Source organism: Electrophorus electricus, chromosome 20 (assembly GCF_013358815.1).
Source record: "Electrophorus electricus isolate fEleEle1 chromosome 20, fEleEle1.pri, whole genome shotgun sequence".
In the NCBI taxonomy this organism is placed as follows: domain Eukaryota; kingdom Metazoa; phylum Chordata; class Actinopteri; order Gymnotiformes; family Gymnotidae; genus Electrophorus; species Electrophorus electricus.
In genome coordinates this window covers 10,798,827-10,821,401 of record NC_049554.1, presented here as the reverse complement: position 1 = coordinate 10,821,401, position 22,575 = coordinate 10,798,827, and the positions used below count along the sequence as shown (strand labels likewise).

Sequence of the window (22,575 nt, the reverse complement as noted above, 5' to 3'; positions counted from 1 at the left end):
CCTAAGAGTTCAAGTACATAGTGATAGGATAATCTACAATCTTGATGTGGGCATGTTGCTTCCTCCGCACAAACTCTGAACTCCAGCCCCGCTCAATAAGGTCACCATTTAGAGACCTTACGCTGCCAGCAACACACACCATCACAGTAAGCACTGAAGCATAACTAACCTTGAACAACATCCACCAGGCTCTGAGATTCCTTGACTGCCCTCTCTATGCCTGGCATACAAAGCGCTGGCATCACTGCTGACAGAGGGTCGAGCGATAGATGATGGCACCCCGGGTGCCAGTGCTAGGCTCACGGCGAACAAAGCCGTGCGTTGTGCCCCCTGGGCAGCCTGGTATGGGGGATGGCCTTGAGTGTAAAAGAAGCCAGTGTCCCCCCCACCCCTAGTGACCCCTTCCTCCAGCTCCCACGCAGAGCAAGCTCACAGGAGCATGGCCCATCACATTCCCCTGCTAGGCGTAGCCGGCTACTTGCCTCTTCGCTGGAGTGCGACATGCAATTTTGGGTTGCTGTGTGGGAAAATGAGAGAGAGAGCAGCACAAGCTTTTCTTTTGCAGTTGTTTTCCATTTGAATTGCATTAATATATAACCAGGCAAAAATGAATTATTTTAGTGGGCAAAAGGCTTCGTTTGGCATCAGCAGATAGAATGGGCACATGACTCCAAAATATGCCAACATCAAATAGATTTTAAATGTCTAATTACCAACTTATCCCAAATAAACCAGAAATGAAATAACTTGACCCTTATCCCTTATTATTAGTAAATGGTGTAAAGATTTAACCATTTTTAATTCATGCATTGGAATTGTTGTACTCTCCTGGTATTAAAAATTCCAAATAAAAGTGTAATAACATTTACACATTTAAAACACAGCCAGTGGAAATTCACAAAAAAATAATGACATGCATTAGGTCATTGTCAAAAGCAAGTGAACAGCAGCATCTATTCATTCCCAACATGGGTCAAAGGGCCAGGTCACCTGCCATGTTGGCTAAATGTAACTCTATCATGTACTCAGTATATACACAGTTCTTTCCAATCTAATGTAACTCTGTAATGTACCCAGTTTCTTTGAATCTAATGAAAGTCTACAATATACTCAATTCCTTCCAATCTTGTGTACCAAAGAAGGACATGAGGATGCTGATCTCAAAGGTGCAGAAGGGCTGGTCCTTCTCTGCTTCAGCATATACCAAAATGCTTATATCGAAATGATGAGTGTTCAAGCACAGTAAAAGCCTTCTGGGAAGCACATATATGAAATGCAAATGCGAACAGCAAAGCATGCTGGAAGTGTACCCATCTCTGGCAACATAGAGGCATGCCCGTTCCTAAGTTGAGAAAAGCACTGCATTTTAAATACATGTGGCTTTTCAATTTCACTCTGCCTAGGGGTTGCACAAATAATGCTCAGATTTTTTTATCTAACTTGAGTCATCTTGGATGGAGAGTGTGTTTACAATACTGAAAGAGCATCTTTCAGAACTATACGCATGCATTATCCAAACATGTAAATTCATACAGCAAATGTAGATTAATGTGTGCAAGGTTTGGGTAACTTTAAGACCAAATTGGGTTTGGGAGAGGAAAGGTAAGGGATACAGGCAGCCTCAGAACACAACAGGCTTTTGCACTTTTGGGAATTCAACAATGTGCACAAATACAATGTAGAACTGGAAAATTACTCTACACTGCCCGCATTCAACCAAAAGCTATGCTAAGGACCAAACACCCAGCCAGAGTGTTTAGGAGATGTTGTTGAAATATCTGTTATCTGGAATGGTCTTGTATCCACCATATCTTATGTTCATATAATTCTGACAGAATGAATTGAATGTTTTTGTTAAAAAGCTAGTATATTTGAATAGTATAATTGCATCCAGCAAATGCAGTCCAGGTTCCTATATAAACTATACTGAAGTGACCTTCTTTGAAGCATCTCTTTGGAGCTCTGCTGCGTCAAAGGGACAGACACAAGAAGTGGCAGCATCAAGCACCTCATTCTACACCTTACAAAAATCACATGCCTTGATCAGAAGATTTCCTCTATTTCTCTAATGTAGGTAATTTCCTCTATTTCTCTGATGTAGGTAATTAATCCTTGTGCTCTACTAGCACAAGAGTACTAACTAACTCTTTCATTTGCTCACAATGTAACTCAGGGCCTAGAAACTGATGTTTCATTACACCAACTTGAGGGAGATAAAAAAAAGTCTTTGCTCCATTTGAGATCTGTGACTCCGCCCTCTCCCCTACTCCTCCTCCTGAGTCTATTTCAGCCTTAGCCCCCTTCTCTTTCACTTCATCTGCTCTTCCAGGTCAGATGAATGGAGGGTGGAAGGAATCTGTGGGATGAATCTGTGGGAAGAAGCGACCAAAGCGTGATCTGTCGGCCTGGCAACAGCTCTCTCTGGGGCTTAATGAGGCCAGTGACTCTTACCTGGTGCTCACCCGTGCTGGTTTTCAGACATGGGTCCTCCCATCGGCCCATTCATATTAAAATCAACCATGGTCTCTCACACCATCAAATCATATGCATGGCTGATGCATGGGTTCATCATTCCACAAGAAAAGTTGACAGAAAATAACAAGTTTGTTGCTTGAGTTTGCCAAAGATACCATGTATAACCCCAGGCATGAGACTCAAAGTATCTCTAAATGGTGCAGGTCAGAATTCCCTGTGCCCAATGCATTTATTGCATTTATACTCTATGATTCAAATCTTTTTTAAATGAAGCAGAGCCTGCACCATACAAAGCAAAATCTTGTCAAAAAATGGGCTTGTACATGATCTTTCAGTGATCCAGTTTATCATACTTTATGAAGTTCATTTGCAATACTTTACATCAGAGTGTGAAAAAGCCCCCTCTTTATGTGGTCCAAACAATCTGATGATTCAGACAAGGATTTGCCCATCTAAATGGTCCTCCAAATATTATGTCTGAAAGCTCAGATTCAAGTCAGTAAACAGTTACTTGAGTTACTTGAAAAAAAGTCCTGATTCCTTGATGTTAGTTGGATCTCAATGCTCTCCATGCCCATTCATAGGATTAAAATCTGGCCTAATAAATTTTCAGTGTAAGCGACTTGGTAATGGTAATTACAGTGTTTTAGACTGTGTACTGAGCTGTATTTAAAGACCTCATTCTGTACTCTGAGTCATTTAGTGAGAGGGGCTTTTCCTCCACAATATTATATTCATTTTGGATTGCTATTTGAGAATAGCTACAGGAAATGCTTATTAACAGAAAAAAAAATTATATTTTATTAAATTGTATTCAGGGCCATTGGCGCCAAGAAAGTCTCAGTATGAAAAGCTGACAATGATTCCATTCCTCCTCAGGTGAAATGCTGGTGACTTGATTATGAACCCAGTGAACCAGATACATGAATCACAATGAGGTATTCAGGCTCTGAGATCATAAGTGGTGTGGTCCTCTTCCTTTTGTGGCATGCTTGTGTACGCACACATCTGTATACGCTTCCTCTGTCTAGGCAATGTGAAAAAATGGATTTGTGTCCACATGGTGACTCCCAACATAAACAGGACCAATAGGCTAAGTCGCCATTATACTTTAAAATTCTTTTAAATGACTGCAATCACTCAGTGGTTGTGGATAATATAACAGGAATGATCACTAAAGCATCAGCAAAGAGTTACGTGCCTGACAATTATGACCAGGACAGGAGCCATGTTTTCTAACTTTGCATCTCTGATTACTGAAGTCAATTAGAAACACTGAAGATTAATCACTTCTGGATCAGAAGTGATCCAGAAGTATTGAGAATAGATAGACAGATCATCAGGTTTATAGATTTTCCAAGGTAGGTGTAAAAATAATCACTTCTCGACCCATAATGTTCCAGTTTTGGTCTTGCTGTTACCATTGGTTTATGTTTTGGCCAAAACTCATTTGGTATTGCCTTGCTTAATCGATTAATTAATTTGGTATTGTCACTTAATGGATTAATTAAAGAGTTTTCAGGTCTGTGGCACAGCGGTGCTGCCATCCCCCAGCGCACAGTATTTGGCAAGGCCAAAGTGCCAACTGTACCACCCAGAGGGGTGGAGGAGGAGGGCAGCCAGCAGGGGGAGCTGATGCAAAGTCCCGAAGTACTAATTACATGCACCCCGGCTGTCTCCAGAGCCAACATCCCAGCGTCCCACAGACTTGGTCTGGTCGCGTGAGGAAACAGCAAGTGCCTTCTATTCGAGATGGGAGATGGCCGGCTGCAGAAGCAGGGGGGAGTGTCTGTTTGTGACAGGTTCAGGCCCTGTCCTGCTAGGAGCCTGTTCTGGAGCCAGTGGAGCTTGTCTAAGAATGCTAGAGAAGGAACAGAGTTGTTTAATTAACACATAGGAGGCACAAAGGCTCATTTAATGCTGTTCTTTGCTCAGGGCCCATAAGAAAATGCTATAATCGCATTTACAGTGCGATTCTGTTCAAAGATGCTTCTGATGTATGTTTTCCTGACTAAGACTAAGACTTTGTAAAGGGTGTGGAGTTAAAATCAGTCATAATGTCATTGCATGCTGCACACATGACTCTTCAAGTCATGTTCAAGTATATTGTTCTCTGCTCTGTTTAAACAAAATAAACAGTAAGCAAAATATAAACGTAAATGTTTCCTTAATGAGTCATGTATACCTTCTTCAATGGTAATTTTAGCCACTTTATGTTATTCCAGTTATATCCAGAAAACAACTGGCTATACTTACATAATCCCTCTATATAACAAAGACCCCAAGTCAAAATGGCAACCAGGAAATTCGTTTTACCAATAAGGGGTGTTTTTCACAGTTCCTCAACAAGTGGATGTGAAATCATCTTCAAGCCAACTGCTTTTTACTCAATGACCACTAATGTTTTAAGGTGAAGTACAGTTGAACATAAACACTTTCACACTGGACCCTTTACGCTTTGGGGTGTTTTGTGTGGCGCTATTTGGCATGGACACGCGACTGAAATAACTGCAGCCAACAACATTAATTGGGGGGGCAAGAAAGCCCAGAGTACTGTGAAACAAAGTCAAAGAGAGACAGACGGTTAAGGAGTGAGTGAGAGCACTGGCAGAATGCATTAAAAAGACAGCAGAGGAAGAATGACAGTTAGTGACCAAATAAGAAAGTGAGAGAGGAAGTTGGAAGTGCTAGGAAGAGACTGCAACACAGGAGAGTGAAAAGAGAAAAGAATCAGTGTGAGACAGCGGGATCAAACCTGAGCTGTAGGACGAAGACAGATAAAGCCCCACGACCAGATGGTGCTTGCACACTCGCAAATTAGCGTCCAAAATATAAGCCCTGGCCGGACATGTTGATGCACACGCTCATTAAACATGCACACACACGTGCGCATGGAATTCCCTGCATGTACACAGTAAAAGTGACCTGACCAAGACCTTTTACATTCATATTTTTAAAAAAAAACTGATGCAGAAAAATATCTGCACAGATTTGTCATTTGGCCTTTATTCAATAAAGTTTGTGTCTGTGTGTGTTTTCACATACAGAAGTGTGCTAACACAGCCCAGTGGAAAATCTAGACTCCAGCCTCTCTTGTGAACAAACATTGTGACCCCACCATCTTGAGGTCATTGCGATATCCCATAAGCCATTTGTTATCTTAAGTAGACTGTGCGTAGATGTGTGGAGGCACATGCATGGATGTGTGGGGGGCATGTACGTGTGCAGCCGAGCTGTCACATGCTCTTCCTTGCCTTACATGAGCCATGCCTCATGAAACTGCTCTCTCATAACTACCTGTTAGCTGTAAATCTCTTTAAAAATATAGAGCCAATGCCATAAGCAAACAATTCCAAAATGAAACAAAGACAGCAGTCTCGACGTGGATTGTCTGTCACCTGGACACAGAGCTGATTGACGCGGGACACCTGACATGTAGTTACAGTTCATCATAGGGATAATTAATCAAATTACACTGAGGAAGTCTTCACATCACCAGTGTTCCCAGGAGGGGGCATTTGCACCTCCCATAGATGGCTGTCACATCAGACCTAGCTGTCACTAGAGAGTGAGGGTGAGAGAGAGAAAGAGAGAGAGAGAGAAAGCACACATTAAATGACATGTCACAGCTACTGAGAAGACACAACAGCTTCAGACACCAGTGACAACTTCACTCTGTTCCTCAAGCTTGTTTTCACTCCGCCTCTTTTTCAGTCCTCTATCACTTTCTCTCTCTCTCTCTCTCTCTCTCTCTCTCTGTCTCTCACGCGCACACACACACACACACACACACACACACACACACACACACACACACGCACACAAACCGTGTTTCAATTTCCATCTCGCTAACTAAAACCAAGAGGTGAGGAGATGAAAGGATGGCCTCACCTGAAACCCCAGCACCATCGCAGGCTCCTACGCCCATGTAGGGCGCATTCTCCTGGACTCCCGGGACCGTTTGAACACAGCAGGTGTGTTTAAACATGGGCAGTGTGTTCGAACACTCCTTGAGCCGTTCGAGCTCACTATCACATGACGTAGTGCTCACCCTCTTACATGTGCTCCAGCTGCATCATTAGCTATGTCATGTTATACAGCATTATGACAGATCAGTTATTGTTCTACACTTCTTCCATTTAAAATGCCCATTTTAATATATAACCTGAACAACAAAAACATAGCCCATTTGACTGGTAAGTTTGAATGAACTGGTTAAATTGCGTCATCTTCAGAAGGTATGGTTCCAAACGAGTGTGGCTTCAAGGTAACAGCGACGTATTACACTCAAGATACCTCCCTGCCAATTAAAAACAGAACAAGTAAACATGCTGGAGAATAATAAGCCAGTGACTTTCATCCTCCCCATTTGAAAAGAGAGAACATCTTTTCCTTAGGGGTAGCCAAGGTAGGTTTGACATCATAAGTAACAGCAATGGAAGACTTGCAGATTAGTGATACACAAGTCTCATTAAAAAGCATGCTTTGATGTTTATAACATGGACTTTATCATTGTGCTAGCAAAGAATGCAAATGGGATTTGTTCTAATAGCATTTGATGTGACTACTTAGGCCCTAATTGTTAGCGTAAGATCCTTTAACCCGTGCTAGCTTTGCCTATTGCCAAACGCTGTCTCAACCATCTGATTAAGAGAAGAGGAAAAAAATTAAACCTGACATCTATGTAATACAAAGCTCTTTGTTATAGGAGTTTATAACCAAGGGTAGCAAAAGGTTACTTTTGTCAACGGATACATCGGACGTTGAGTGAGTTCCACTGTGGACAGATTTAGCCAAGGGTCATCGCGAATCTACTGACCATTTTGCCCACTGGCAGCCGTCCAAATAAATTACTTCATGGCTCGCAAGATCAAAGCTCCAGCTAATCTAGTCTTGATGAGCCATGGCGTATATGGGAGGCTAGAACTATTAATATGATGTGCCTTATAGAAGACTTTCCTGCCAACTGAGTTGGGTCTGTACAATAAAGCAGGCTGTGGACTAGGGCACAGCAGTGTAACACTGCATTTATTATACACAGATCTGTGGAGACGCGTGTAATTCTTGAGGGAAAAAGAAAGTTTCCCGTGGCTTGACAGAGGTAGTCACCTGGGGGGGGGATCCATACAACCAGGTTAAGTGGTTTAACTGTGCTGGGTGTAGATGCTTGAGCCCGGTAATAATGAATAATACAGCCAGGCAAGCAGCAGGCCTGACACTGCGCTGGCAAATCCGAACTTGCCACCCACCTGCAGTAGGGCAGGGAGAATCCATACAGGCATCCCCCACAAAATCTGTACATCCCTCAGAAAGTCACAGAGCACACACACAATCCTGCAGCCACAGGGGCATGATGGGACGCCTGTTTTTTGCTGGCATTATGGGGCGTTGCAGGTGCTGGAATGTTTTATATGATTAGGCAGAGACCATAAATCATTCTCTTCATAATCATATAACACACCATGATCCATACAGCCATGAAATAACGTAGAATTTCAGACACAACCAATATTGGTCAAGCAACTTAGAAAAGTGCAAGAAAAGATGCACACTGAAACAAGCACTTTGTTGTCTAGTGTAGTTTGTTGTTGTGTAAAATAAAAAATATACAAAGAAGAGTTTCAGAGTTTCCTAATTTAAAGACCCATTGCAATAACATCATGTAAGTGTTTCCTGCAAACTGTTATTAGCATTAAGGCCACACTGCACTTTAATTTTATATTTTCTGTACTTCCTATTTTCTGTTTATTTCATATTTCATATACCTTGTTAACATCTCCTAAAATATCTGGTAATATCTGGTAAAATATCTGTGTCATGTAAAACATATGTTAAAACAATGCTCTTTGCACACAGTCATGTTTTTGCAAATTGCAATGGCATTTCTGAACAAGACACGCATTCTGCCTTTCTTTTATGAAAGGAGAGTGGCATCAAGTTCTTCACACAGAGAAATAACTAAATTTCATAATACATTTGGTTTAACATCAAGTGGGCAAACACTAGGCTGAAAATATAGAAAAACTGAACCAGCCATCAGAAGTCCCACCACAATGACATTATTAACGAAGAGTTAGAATGGAATGGCTCTGTAGAATGAAATGACTTGAATGAAATCCGACTGTTACAACAGGACCAAAAGATCCTGCCAACAGCCCCCTAGTTAGAAATGCGTAGGCTTAGAGAACAATGGTGTGCTTTAATAAACTTAGGCAAAGGGCTGAGATCAAATTTGGAAGGTAATGACAACACAGACAGACATCATTTGAGCAATTCTAACAAAGGGACCAAGAAAAAAAGGGGGAAAAACACAGAAACAGAATGAATGAAATGTGCTGCTCAAGCCTGAGAGGACTTTTTTCCCTCCATGAAAATCATGTTTATTTGGTGGAACACTGGTGATGGATCTCCTGTACTTGCTTCCATCTGCAGATCCATGTGTGTAGCTGGGCCTGGAGGACTAAGCCAGCATCTCACCACAACACACATTTTGAACCAGGACTACTCACTTAAGACCATGATTAATTAGTAATTAGTTTTATTTGCAGTTTCCCTCTGGATGGAGGATTGAGCTTGGAATTCAGGGTCACATTACAGCATGAGCTGACAGAGGCAATACAGAGCCAGCAGGGCCCGAGGTGACTGCAGTGAAACTGGGTTGGCTTATGAAATGTTCAACTGCTGATTTTTTTAAAAATGCCACAAACCCCTAAATATGCTGGCATAAAAAAAACCCCAAAAAACGCAGAACACGGGTCGATCCCAGGATCCTGGAGGGCATGAGCAAGCAACATCACCAGCTTGAGCACACAGCTCAACGCAAGCCCCCAGGCACGGAGAGCAGGTCCAACCCAAGAACGGGCATGTGCTCTGCCAAGTGGTGACTTAACACAGCCCCAGCTATAGCAGAGGAGAGCTGCACACAAGTCTGGGAAAAGTCTGCACAGCAAAGTTCCACTTTGGACCGCAAGGGAGCTCAGCCGGAGTGGCAGCCCGTACGAAGCACCTCAAATTCATTGGCTGCTAAAAACAACAGGGTTACAGCACTGGCCGGTGAACATGTGGTAAGTGGCTGTTACGTGCTCGTCTCTACACTGCACATCTTTCAGATGGGTCTACTCTGTGGAAGCCTGGCCTGGGGCGATGAAGGGGAGGCAATCAGAAACATCAGAAGAGCACACGGGAATCCACTCTAAACCATTTAGATTTAAAATTTAAAAAATATTTAGGAGAGAATTAAGTTGAGCTACATGAAAACTCTTTTTAAATGGCGTGATGGCTAGGCTTGTGTTAATGTGCTCACCATTGCCTCCATGGCTGATTGTGTTACAGACAGTGTTACTTTAATGCAGCAGTTGCAACCGTTTTTTTTTTTGTTGTTGTTTTTTTAATAGAGCACAATCAAGATATAACGTTGCCAAATGCTTTGCAAAGCTGCTTAAAAATGTCATTTTGCTAAGCCAGGAATTCATTAACGCTATAAACATTAACACTACTGTCCTTTTCAAGATGGCACCACAGATGGCAGTCTAGGTACAATACTCTCTAGGACTTTTTGTTTTTGATTATTCACTGTGTTTGTTTACTCAAACCCAAACTGCATAAAACCAGGCAGTCCACTCCTCGTTTTCCACCATTTGTCACAAACACATAAAGTTTCCTAAATTCCTTTCTATGCTGGTATAATCATTTCTATTTCTTTCAAGAGTAAAAATGCAGACTTGAGAATTAGTTGAAGAAAATAGCCGGTCCCATTTTTTTGCAGGTCAGCGTTAAGAAGAAATATTAAGGCATCCTCTGGAGAATGTCTGAGGGGTACATGAGAGTTCAATTTTTATACAAGGGTGATTATGTAATCGCTCTGCATTGTTTACATATTGATCTTTGAACTTTCCACCGTTATGTCCAACTTATACATTATTTACTATTATGCAAATTAATATTCAATACCTATACCAGTTGGAGCTTGGTACTTCTCTTTAAAAAAAAAAAAAAGACTTCATCTTACATCTGAAAGATAAGGTTGTTTTTCTGTATCATCCTGTACCTGGTGGAGGGATCACGAGCCTTACACAGAGGTCTGCAGCAGCTTACCCAGAAGCCTGCAGATGCCTCTACAGAGCCCCTGCACAGATCATTTTATAAGGATACATATATGTTTGTTTTTTATATCTCTAATTCAATGCTTAAACCTCTTTTGCCTGTAAACGCTTGCAGGAACAGAGGCTCTCTGTGTGAGATGGAGGAGACAGAGGAGATGCAGATGGAGGAGATGCCGGTGCGCTGGTGAAGCCAAGTCAGCGGGGTTTTCAAACTGCACTCCCATCGAGTAACTTGGTGAATCTCCACTCCTTGCTCAACAAAATGGGCGATCTCCTTCTCCTCAATGGGATGAACAAGGGCTGCTGCCCTTTGTTTCACTGAAAGCTGGCTCAGCGAATCCATCCCCAACAGTGGCTTCCACCTACATCAAGCGGATCGCATGATAGAGCTCTCAGGAAAAATGAAAGGTGGCAGAATTTGCTTCTACATCAGTGAAGGTTGTTGTACAGATGTCAAAATGCTTAGTAAATACTGCAACCCAAACTTGTAATTTTTTTAGTAAATACTGCAACCCAAACTTGTTGTAATTTTTCAGAAACTGCAAGCCTTTTATTCACTGTGGCTGTTTTCCTTCTTCTTCCTGGTCGGTGTTTACATCCTCCCCTGGCCAATGTGAATGCAAACTCTGGCTGACCAATTTAGAACAAAAACATATAGACCTTTTATCATCCTTGCGTACAGAGCAAAATTAAACCACAAATTACCAAAATATAGACAGTATATTAATTGTCCCACCAGAAATGATATTACACTGGACCACTGCTACACAATTGTTAAACTGAAACCCTGGGACACTGATGACTACCCGGTTCATCATATAAAATCTGCAACCTTGTGGTCTAAACAGTTAAGAAATGGACCAGTAAGGCAAAGCAGGGCAGGAACTGCAACTTGCAACCTGGATGAACTGACTGGAAGTATGGTCTGCTGAAGCAGCTGTATCGAATCCATCCTATGCAGTCATCAAATCCATCCTATGTGCTTATTTTCTGTATTGTTCACTTGTCACCAATAGCTGGAACCAAACTCCTTCTGTGTGTCAGCATACTTGGCAAATAAACCTGATTCTGATTCTGATTCTGATAAACTATAGATACTCTCATTCACAGCACAACTAATCATTGGCTTTATTCAAATTTATTTAAAAAATGAAAAGAAAAAAAAACACTTAGAACACAGCAAGCTAGCTAGGGTGCGCTCCTCCAAAAAAGCTAGCCATTGATCAATTAACAACCATGAAGAGATGGATATAAAACTGTATATAACATGTACCATCTCTCTCTCACTTACACACACAGGCAGAAACTCCAAGACATCCCCTCATCACAGACATGTCTGGCAAGAGAAAAAAAAGTAATCCTCTTCTCTTTATGACACAAACCCACAATGGCATGAGGTAAACCTGGCGGAGCATTAACACACCGGCTCACTCAGTGAGGGGCCAAGCGTGTGTAGCACAATAACATACACCACAGCAATTTTTGAAATGTGACAAAATGGAAAAAGGGGAAAAGGGGAAACGACAACGCCATGCTGAGGTAAGGTCCTTCCAAAAAAAACAAAAAAACAAAAACAAAACTTTTTTGTCCTGTCAATCACAACAACAGAGCACTAATTCATCCAGATTCCAGAGATTTAACATGGTAGGTTAAGTAGGAGTGAAGACCAGTACCAGTACCTGCATTTACAGATGTGAGGAACAAGCTATTAGTACCAGTTGTTCCAGCTCACAGTTTGAGGTGTAACTGAGCAAGTCAAATATATCCTAACAGGTTATTTCTCCTGTAAAATTGCCCTGACCACAAGGCAAGCAAAAGTGTGAGCACCATGCAAGAAAATCTGGATGCACTAATTCATCCAGATTCCAGAGGTTTAACATGGTAGGTTAAGTAGGAGCTAAGACCAGTACCTCCTTCAGGGCGGCTGCATTTACAGATGTGAGGAACAAGCTATTAATACCAGTTGTTCCAGCTCACAGTTTGATGTTATTTCTCATGTAAAACTGTCCTGACCACAAGGCAAGCAAAAGTGTGAGCACCATGCAAGAAAAAGTGTGAAACACAAAGGTAGAATTGACTTATAATTCACAAAAAAAAACCTCAACAACTCAGAGAGAAAAGAGCCACTAATTGGCACCTTCAAATCTCCCCTCACCCTAAAAGAATAAAACAGGCATGCACACCCACATGCTGACAGAAGAAAATGGTTGACTGGAGGCCTGTTCATTTCTGTCAGGCCAAAAAGGTCCAGCTGGCCTGTGCCAATGGACATACCCATGCACACACAATACACACACACATACACACACACACACACACACACACACACATACACACACACACACACAGGCTGCAACTCACACAGGTGCGCCGGAGTCAGCCGTAACACACAGCTATTAGCAAAGTCATCCAGCCTTAATCAATAGGAAGGGTGGCCAGAGTTGCCTTCCAAGAGACAAAAGTGCCTGACTGCAACAGCTGACTGCCTGGTTCTATTCTCAGCGCACAGAACATGGCACACAGGGGAATTAATTCCACTTCCCCCCTTTGTGCAAGACTGGGAGCAAAAAAAATAAATCCATGCACTCATCAGTTCATTTGGAACCTCTGGGACCCAATGAACACAACCAATTAAAACTGCACTACTTCATGGAGGACTGAGCTCTGAATGCTGGTCACTCCGTGCAGTGCCTTGTAAAGTGCTCAAAACAAATACTAACCTAAAGGCCCTTTGAGATCAGCCCTATTATAAAATCCACCATCATGGTGTCAGGGTTGTCAGTCTCAGGTCCTGCAGGGTTTTGTCTTTAACCTATTATAACATTACCACAGCAACTAAGGAAAGGCCTAGCATTTAGCTAATGAGCTAAATCAGGTATGTTAAATCAAAGACAGCAGTACTTATGCTTCAGATTTGAAAGCCACATCTAGAATGAGTTCCAGACATTTGGTTATGTATCCTGTTTATGTACTAATGATGCTGTGGCACACAGCCAGCCACAAGAGACAACTGAGCAGCCAATTGTCGACTCATTAAAATGAGACAGCAATATAAAAAGGACTGTATTTCGTACTCATTTACCTGACATGCACAGACACTCCCCTTAAACAAATGCTAACAGTCTGAACTTTCATTTCACATTTCACAAGATTTCATTTTAAATCCAATGTCCTAGTGACAGAGCTAAAACAATTAAAATTGTCACTGTCCAATTACTGGCAGACTGCAATATATATTATTCTATGATGAAATAAGATTAGTACCACAAAACTAACAAATCATGTAACCACCAGAACACTACAGTTCAAGTGCAGTAAGTGCTTGCTGGTCAGACAGGGAGGACCAGCATGTTTTGCATCTCTGCAGCGACTTGCTTACTGAACAATGCCAATCTGGCAACATTTTGATGGTATTAACAGGGGTTGTTATAGCAATGCAGGAATCCCTGTGCCAGAGCTCTGCAGGGCTGGCCTCTGTTTCACAGCAGTTGCCATAACAACAGCGGAACTCTCAGTGAGAATTCCCACAATGCTTAGGGTCCTTCACTTGGGACAAGGCTGTATGAAAGATAACTCTCACAGGCAGCTAGTGTACACTACCTGCCTGAAAAGTAGGAGATGTTTTATATCCAAAAGCCCTCACCACCATGCACAGGAACAGATGCAAAGCCCATTTACTTCTTCTTTATGGCCCAGGTTCATCAGTGAGTATCATACATAGCTATGACAAAGTTGTGATTAAAGGGGACATAAGAATTAAGCATGGACAATGCTTAATTTGGACTTTATATGTGCGCTTTTTCCCTGTTCCATGAATCAGATCAAGATAACTTGAGAGCTTTTGGAGATAATCAGGGAATTAAATTAATGAATTTAAAATGATGAACACAGAATGATCATAATATTTAACTGGGTTAAAGGCCAATGAAAACTTGTAAAATCTAATTCACTAAGCTGCATTACCAAAGCTGAAGCTGGTAAAGACAATACCCCTTTATCTGTTACATTTACATCTTTTGCCTCAAGCATCTGACCACAGGAGTGTTTATTTACAGCTGTCCATGAGGTGTGTCTAGTAGAATAACATAACCGAAGACTGCCTCTAGATCAGAATGTTAAACTGCCTATGACAGTACACTTCAGTCAGCCCATTCAACCCTATGCACTTGTCAAGCATGGCCAGAAGCTGTCTCCTAAAGCAGAGTAGGAAACCTCTAGACAAAAGCTGGGGAAGATGAGAAAAGGGCAACATAAGACTCCTCTCCCTGTGGGACAGGCAGTAATCAAAATCTGGATTAAATATCACAAAGCGGGAAAAAATGACACTGTTTGAGCAACCAATGCTGCTTCAAAGCTTGAACCTTCAGTTAAAAGCCAGCCAGTTAAAAAGTCGGCACAACATGCCTCTATTTTTAATGTTCCACTAAGTTCCACCAAGGAATTTTTTTGCAGGACCACTCAAAAGACTCACTGACAACAAACAATGCAAGCGCCAAAAGACCTGACAGATAGAAAGTCCTTTGAAAGGTATGTGAGAAGTGGGGATCGTAATTACTTTCAACTAGGACGTGAATAAGGGTACGCCACTAAGGAATGGGATAACTGATATAAAGTGAGACATGTCACTCTGCTAGGGTTTAAGGGGGCAAGCCCAACAACAACTTTGCTTCATAAACTAGAGCGATCAATCCTCAAATTAGTCTGGACCCTCCCATGGGTTGCCAAGTTAAAACTGTCATTTTTTAAAATTTTGCTCTGACTTAAAGCTCCAAGTCAATGTTTTGCTAATGGAGTCACTCATCCAGGCAACATTTGCCTAATTGAAAAGGAAAGCATAGGAAAATGCATCTTGCCCTTGTCACCGCAGGATTTGTTCTATTGCATTCACACCTAGGACTTCTGACACTTTTCTTTGCAAAAGTTATCTGGCACAGAAGTGTCTACACCTGAGGACACCGAGTTGTTTGGGTATCACAGAGCTAAAGTCCCTATTAGCTAAAGTCTAGTTTCAGGTTTGCCGTGGAAGTAGCACACGCCATGTGTTAAAGGAGCTCAGGACCTTGGACAGTTCCACTGAGATTTTCTGTCTTCTAGAGGGTTGTGCACAATCATCTCTCACCTTTGGCTGATTCTCTCGTTAATCAGCTGTAATTAGCATCAACTACCTTCACATACAATTAGGCTCTCTCTGCTGCCTTGTAGCACAAGTACTCCAATCTAAATTCATAAAAAGAAGCAAAAGTACTGAAATTAGGCAACAGACTGTTAGTAAGGATCATTTGATATTTTTTTCAGCTCAGCATAGCAACTTCTATGATGAAAGTATGAAAGTTGCAGTGCATAATAAGAGCAACAAGACCAGCACACAGGAATTTCTGAATTTACTAAAGTATCACTCATGTGCATAGACATAAGTCAGAAACCAAAACAGATAGAAAAATCAGGAAAGACGTTTGGACAGTGTTCTGTCCAAATATCACATACTTGAGGTTTATTGATATGTGAACATCCGGCCATGTGAACTCTCAATTTGCATGAAGAGGAAGTATTTTGACCCATGGGGGTAATAGGAGATGTGTAACTCTATAACAGCTTGGAAAGAAGACTGTTGGCACGGCAAATTCTGTCCTCTTCTCTTGCCCCTCCACAAACTGATATTCATGTCTCATTGTGTTCATGTCTCATTGTGTATTCTTGGCAGCACAGGTGAACAAGACCTCCCTGGGCACAGGGGGCAATGAAGTACTTATCAAAGCAATCTTGTCCATATATCTGTCCTTCTGTATTATGCCTCGACGGAGACTATGCTGATCTCTCCCGCTCTCTCATACTAAGTTACATTACACAGGGACACATTTCCTTCATCACATTATTTGCAATCCAATTCATGATCATGTCACGGGCACTGGTGCGCTATACAAGACAGATGCTCTTTTATAGGCGCATTTCAAAAAGCAAAGCAATCCTTTCTGCATAATGTTAAAGGTTAGAAAACTGAACATCCTTAATTAATGCATGCAGACAAAATCCAGCGAGGTGTTTTAAGATGCAAATGGGTCTGAATAAATATTTCATTTCACCAGTAAAATGCATATCTCTGCACTATATACACTAAATTACAACAAATGCTATCTGATACATTTCCTGAGTGCTACACTGAAACAATCCTGCAACTCAAAGTGGGGGAAGAAAACAATCACAGGTCCAGTTATACTCAAGTTAATATCAGAGACTGTGATTAACCCCTAATGGATATAATGATCTTGTGAATAACAGCCAGTCTCTCCAATAGCTTTGCCTAACAGTACTGTGTGCCCCTGCCAGCCACGTCTCGATTATATACTAATTGAGCTCACCCCCTTCATTATACAATGATGAATATTCAAGGAAGAATATTCAAAATTAACTCAAACTATGCAATGCCAGGGCTTCCATTCCCTCCAACCAATGCGAACTCAATTACAGGCCATAATAGCTGCCATGGTCCTTTTTAATTCACTGCCTTCTGTTAGGCTTGAAAGGATAACAGAGTCACAGAGCATGCAGAAAATGAGATATTTGCATGAACTTGACTAAATACCCATATTAAGCTCTTATGTGTACAACGTTTCATTAATAAAATATTGCAGAATTATAACAAATAATGGTTATTGTGACAAACAATTGTCAGTTATGGTTGCCCATAGTTATTTCTCAAATACCGTTAAATATCAAAAAGGCATCTATGTAACTTGAAAGGCGGCAAGGGTTCTACATCTGATTACAGTTTTATCAGACTCAAATTGTAGTGCTGATTTGATCTGGGTCAGACATCCTAAAGGCATGCCACTCTATTCACATCATATGTGATGATGTTTGTCCCCTAACATCTACTGATCCACTGCTATTCTCCCCATACTTCATGTGATTAAATATCATATCACATCACATCACACTTCTATTACACACGGCTGCCTCGCACTGACAACTTGCAGTGGTGTTAAGTCTTCCTGGAGGCTGCACATAACGCTTGTCATGTAGTATTAGCATTCAGACAACGCTGGTTCAACATGGCTTTCACAGAGAGAATAAATGCTTTAAGGCCCAGGATGGGGGGAAACCACCTTCAGTTATGGGAACTGCTCAGCCAGGCACTGGAAGATCGGAGACCCGCGCTGTGTTCCCTGTGGCCCCACACTATCACAAAGGGCCATTCATTAACCGGGCAGAGAGAATGGCTGGGGGGTTTTCTATGGTGCAGCAGAACCTCACAAGCTCTTTTTTTTTTTTTTTTTTTTTTTTTTTTGGAGCGCATCCACTAGTTACCTCCTCCTGCCATCTTGGAATGCAGACCTCTGTCCTTATGAAAGCCATGCCCTGTCATTCCCTGGCTCTCTGAAGCTTGAGCCTATCTGGATCTCTGGAGCTAGAGCCTACTCAACTTTGAAGATGCCTTGGTGATTAATAAATGACATTAGATGACAGGGAAAAATGTATATAAAAAATCCCAGGTGATGCAATGGAGCTGCATCTAGTCAGAAGGTCACACATCCACTATAAATCACTACTTAGACAGAACTGTTGTACCACTTGGGGTGAAGCATAACATTATTTTTGTCCTCTGCAGATCATAAACATATCATGTGTTAGGGCAGTGTAAGCAAGATTGTGTGTCTGGTTTGGGTAGTGCCCTGTTTGAATACATATTACTTTCATTGCATATTACATTTGGGTCAGTATTTATAAATAAAGGCTAATTAAACCAAGTACAGATGTGAGGACTGCCATTTTGTCTTATGACTCAGCAGAGTACTCTATTAAACAGAGCTTCATTGAAACCATGATGCAACAGAGCCTTTTGTTTCCTTATTAATGATGTAGTTTTAAGCCATTTAGTTCAATATTTAGCATATTGTTCCAGTACTGAGAATGATTAGTAAAAATTCAGGCTGAACTATGAAAACTGACTCTTAGTATATGACACCAGGTCTCTAATTCATAACAGTCCTATCAACTCTTTTGAAGTAGTTGATTCCGCTTTCTCATTATTTTGTGAAGCTTTTATGCTTTCTGGGTGAAATACTTATTCTGCCAGACCATATAAACCCAATGATAAAATGTTTTTGCTCTTTAACATGTCAAGAGTCGTAAAGTGGTTAGAAAAACAGTAATATTCTGAACAGGACTGCTGGTAAACAGTTTTTAATGTTATCGTTACTGTGTGGGATACCTTGGGTGATGTATCTACTGCGGCTATTCCCGTTGACTGAAAAGAAGATGGATGAGACGTGTTTTCTTGAGTTATAACTGTATTTTTTCTGTGCACCTGTTGGAAAGGTTGCTCAGTACCGTCGCCGCCATCTATCGGCCAAAACTATAATCTACGATATGACGATATACTAACACATTAGTATTCAACAATAGTCTAATAAAATAAATTATCAATACGAAACAAAGAGATGCTATAGAAATACTTTTTCATGTCAGTAACATCAAAACCAATACAGAACGCATCTGATATAAACCATCAGTACAGCTGCAGATTTTCTATTTTCCCCAATAATGTAGTTTGCTATAATTGCAACAGTATTGGTGCACATACTTTTTGATGCAATCAACGTTTTAACAGCCTGAGTGACGAGGAATTCCATTTTTGCGTCTGATTGTCTAGGTTGGTCTTAGACTAGACGAGATCAAAACATGCATCATAGTATTAGAATTCAAACACAAATTTGTGAACTCACCTACTCCGAGCTTTTCGTCCTCCGTCGGTGTCCACATGATCCCAGTTAAACTCCCAAGATATCAAGTATGATTCAAATGTTTTCATGTACAGTTATTCATGAAAATAGGCTACAGCAGACCCAAACGTTAAAACTACAGCGCAGGTTTATATCGAAACATCTATTTCTAAGGGTTTTGGTAATCATACTTCGTTCTTTGAATGACAACACTCAACCATAGTGTACTGAATCTTGTCCCCGCTATCATGAGACAATCTCTCTTCACTTCTCTTTTCAGTGCATCAGCATCCGAAACGCCAGACAGGATGAAGACAATCATTTATTTATTTAAATGGGTCGCACGTCAGCTTCTCCGTCGGTCAGTCCCCTCTTGTGACAGTCCGAAATCGCCGTGAGGTCCAATATCGAAATATGAAGTAGTAGCGAGTAGGGAGACGCAGAGATTTGCGGACCTCAAGAGCGTCACGCACATGTGCGCATGTTTTTTTTCCCCTTCAACGTTGAACCGTCCTGCTGTTTACGATGTAACAGCGTGAACTAGATACTCTTTACAGACAGTGCTGCGCCATCTTTCTCCGTCCGCCGTCACATGATGTAAACTGTCACATAGTTCGCTGTTAATCGGACTCCGGAGGAGTTCGTGGGTAAATACCTAGGATCGACCAGTTTAACGGTAGCTTTTGTCATGCTGCGCATAAGAAACTGATTTACGTGTAGGAGTTGATTCCCAAATACTTCACATCGCTAGTATTCATCAGCCCACTAGTGTAAACTTTCTGTTCTTCCTAAACTATTCTTTAGTACTTATTGTTAACATAGCATTTGGCAGAATCTGAATGAATTAATGCACTGCCATTATTCATATATTCATATGTAAGAAGTAATCTGGCAGTTTAATACACACTCGCAAACTGAACCGTGCAGATCACCTACGGACTCAACACACCCCTTTCGAATGTGGATTGACCGGTCATCTGGAGTATTTACAAGGAGTAATGCATTATACAACAGAGACGACTATGAATGCATTCCTATATGTAGTAAGGGGGTAATGTTAAAGTTCGAGCAAGTGAGAACGAGTTATTTTGCGTTCCTATGTGACAGCGTGCCAGAATTTAGTTATTTACGCGTAATTCGCTCTATGCCGTAAAATAACAGCTAAATGCGCGTGGAATTTGTAAGCGTGCAGGAACTGACTGACAATCCTGTGATTAAGCCATATGGCATTCCTCCAAGTGTTTATCCACGGGTCTTATCAACTATATACTACACCAACTGACACTGATAGTGAAAGATGTTCTCTTGGTTCCTGTAGTTTATTATCTACATGGATAAAATACAGCCTAAACCAAGAGGTAAAATGGTTGGTCATGCAAACAGTTGTTTGATCTGTTTGTGTGTGTGTGTGTGTGTGTGTGTGTGTGTGTGTGTGTGTGTGTGTGTGTGTGTGTGTAGTTGGGTGGGGGCTACAGGTAGCTGCAATTATAGGTCTATGGCTAGGATGAAGATGAAAAGTAGGTTTACAAAAGACCGCCCACAAGCCAATCAAATATCACCATGCTGTCCTTCCACCAATCAGCTACCCTGCATGCAATTGACAGGTGGATAGTAGCAGTTTTATTCATCATGACCAGTAAGTACATTTTTGATTATGAAACCCCATCCCCAAACACAAATGCCTAGACCTGCATGCAGCTGGGGATATGCTCGTGAGTTTTACATGCTGGCACATCATATTCACACTGGCACATCAAAATCATCCATACATCAGCAGACAACATAGTACAATATTGAATTTTGGAAACTTCACTTTCAGTTTCAGTTTCAGATACAAAACATGCATGCATTCTGCATTGAGAATGATCACACACATGACCACAAGCATTCACATCCTGTCACGACCCCCTCCTCAACACCTCCCCACAAGCCCACATAGCACGTATGTGTCTCGTCCTGGCTGTGTGTATGTGTGTCGTTCGCCTTATCACCATGCCCCTCTCTTTTTTGTCAATCATTCGTAACACCTGTTCCTAGTTTCACTCCTCGTTACCTCACATATTTAAGGCCTTGTGTTTGTTCATGTCTTTGTCAGTGTTTGACCCATTGTACACTGTTTTCAGCTGCCCAATTGTGCTTAAAACCATTTATCACTTAGCATATTTTTGCCTTGTTATCTCTCAGTGTCATTCTTCATGTTTTGTTTTTGGTTTTGGTTTGTTCGCCACCCCAATCCAGCCTGTGGTGGGGGAACCCTTCATACAAGTGGGCGCACTGCATCCCTGCATCGAGAAGGAGGGATCCCCAGGGAGGTTTGGGAAGGGTCTGGTGGTCCAGGGTTGGACTCAACAGGGTCCTACCTGCCCTCCCTGGACTACTACAGAGATGGCTATGAGGATTATGGCTATGGTGTGGAGTTCATCCTAAATTCAAATGCAGAGTTTGACTGCTCGAGGGACTCTCACATGGAGGTTGGGGAGGCCCTGACTGAGGTTCCTGGTCCCAAACTGGACACGGTTCAGTGGGTTCCTACATGAACATGTCGACATCATCTAAGCCTGTCCACTGCGAAGGCGACAGTGTCATCATCAGGGCCCAAGCCTGTGACAGGCGACTTACCTGGCCCACATGAATCCAGAGCCTGTGTGCCCATGGGTACGTCTGCTGGGAAGGGTGGAGGATTTGCCAGTGCCTGAGCCTAAGTTAGTGGTAGAGCATGACATGTCCCTTCATGGTACAACAGTGACAAATGTATAGATTTTGAATTTTTAATACATGTCATGTTTTAAAGGAGAGATTATAATTTTAGTGAAATACAGTTTGTCAAAGTTGTATGTAAAATATACAGACTGCAACAATTATTTAATGTACTTACATATTTCTATACATAAGACTAATTCACTGGTAGTGGTGTATGTTTTTTATGTTCTATTAATTTTTTTGTTTTTTTTCTCTTTCTGGTTGCACTCCTGAACATCCTTTAACTGTGCAGAGAAGATGATTTCACACAGGAGTGTCCATATTTGGATCATGGTTTTTAGTGTAATTATTCCTTCTCAAACAGGTCCTGTTTGGAACCTAATAGGAGTGTCCTCCTGATGCAAGTGCACAAGTCTCAAAACAGTCCAGCATACAGCATACAGCATATGGCACGTTCTGTTCTAAGCCGAAGCCCGAAGCATACATGCCATCTTACATCGTTTGTTTACCCTGCAGCAGAAGATGAGTAAACTCCATTTATCTGATTATTTTTAGCCTCTAAAGGTGATTGATCCTAA

At 41.5% G+C, this 22,575-nt stretch overlaps 1 protein-coding gene across 2 annotated transcripts in view; it reads right to left on the bottom strand.

The window, feature by feature from the left end:
- dock3 (dedicator of cytokinesis 3) overlaps positions 1 to 19,859 on the bottom strand; it is a 157,045-nt gene extending 137,186 nt beyond the window's left edge. For both annotated transcript variants that reach the window (XM_027001845.2, XM_027001846.2), the window contains exon 1: positions 19,301 to 19,859. In XM_027001845.2, the coding sequence (XP_026857646.2) occupies positions 19,301 to 19,337 (37 nt within the window). In that variant the 5' untranslated portion in view covers positions 19,338 to 19,859. The remainder of the gene's footprint in view (positions 1 to 19,300) is intronic.
- Positions 19,860 to 22,575: the final 2,716 nt, after the last annotated feature.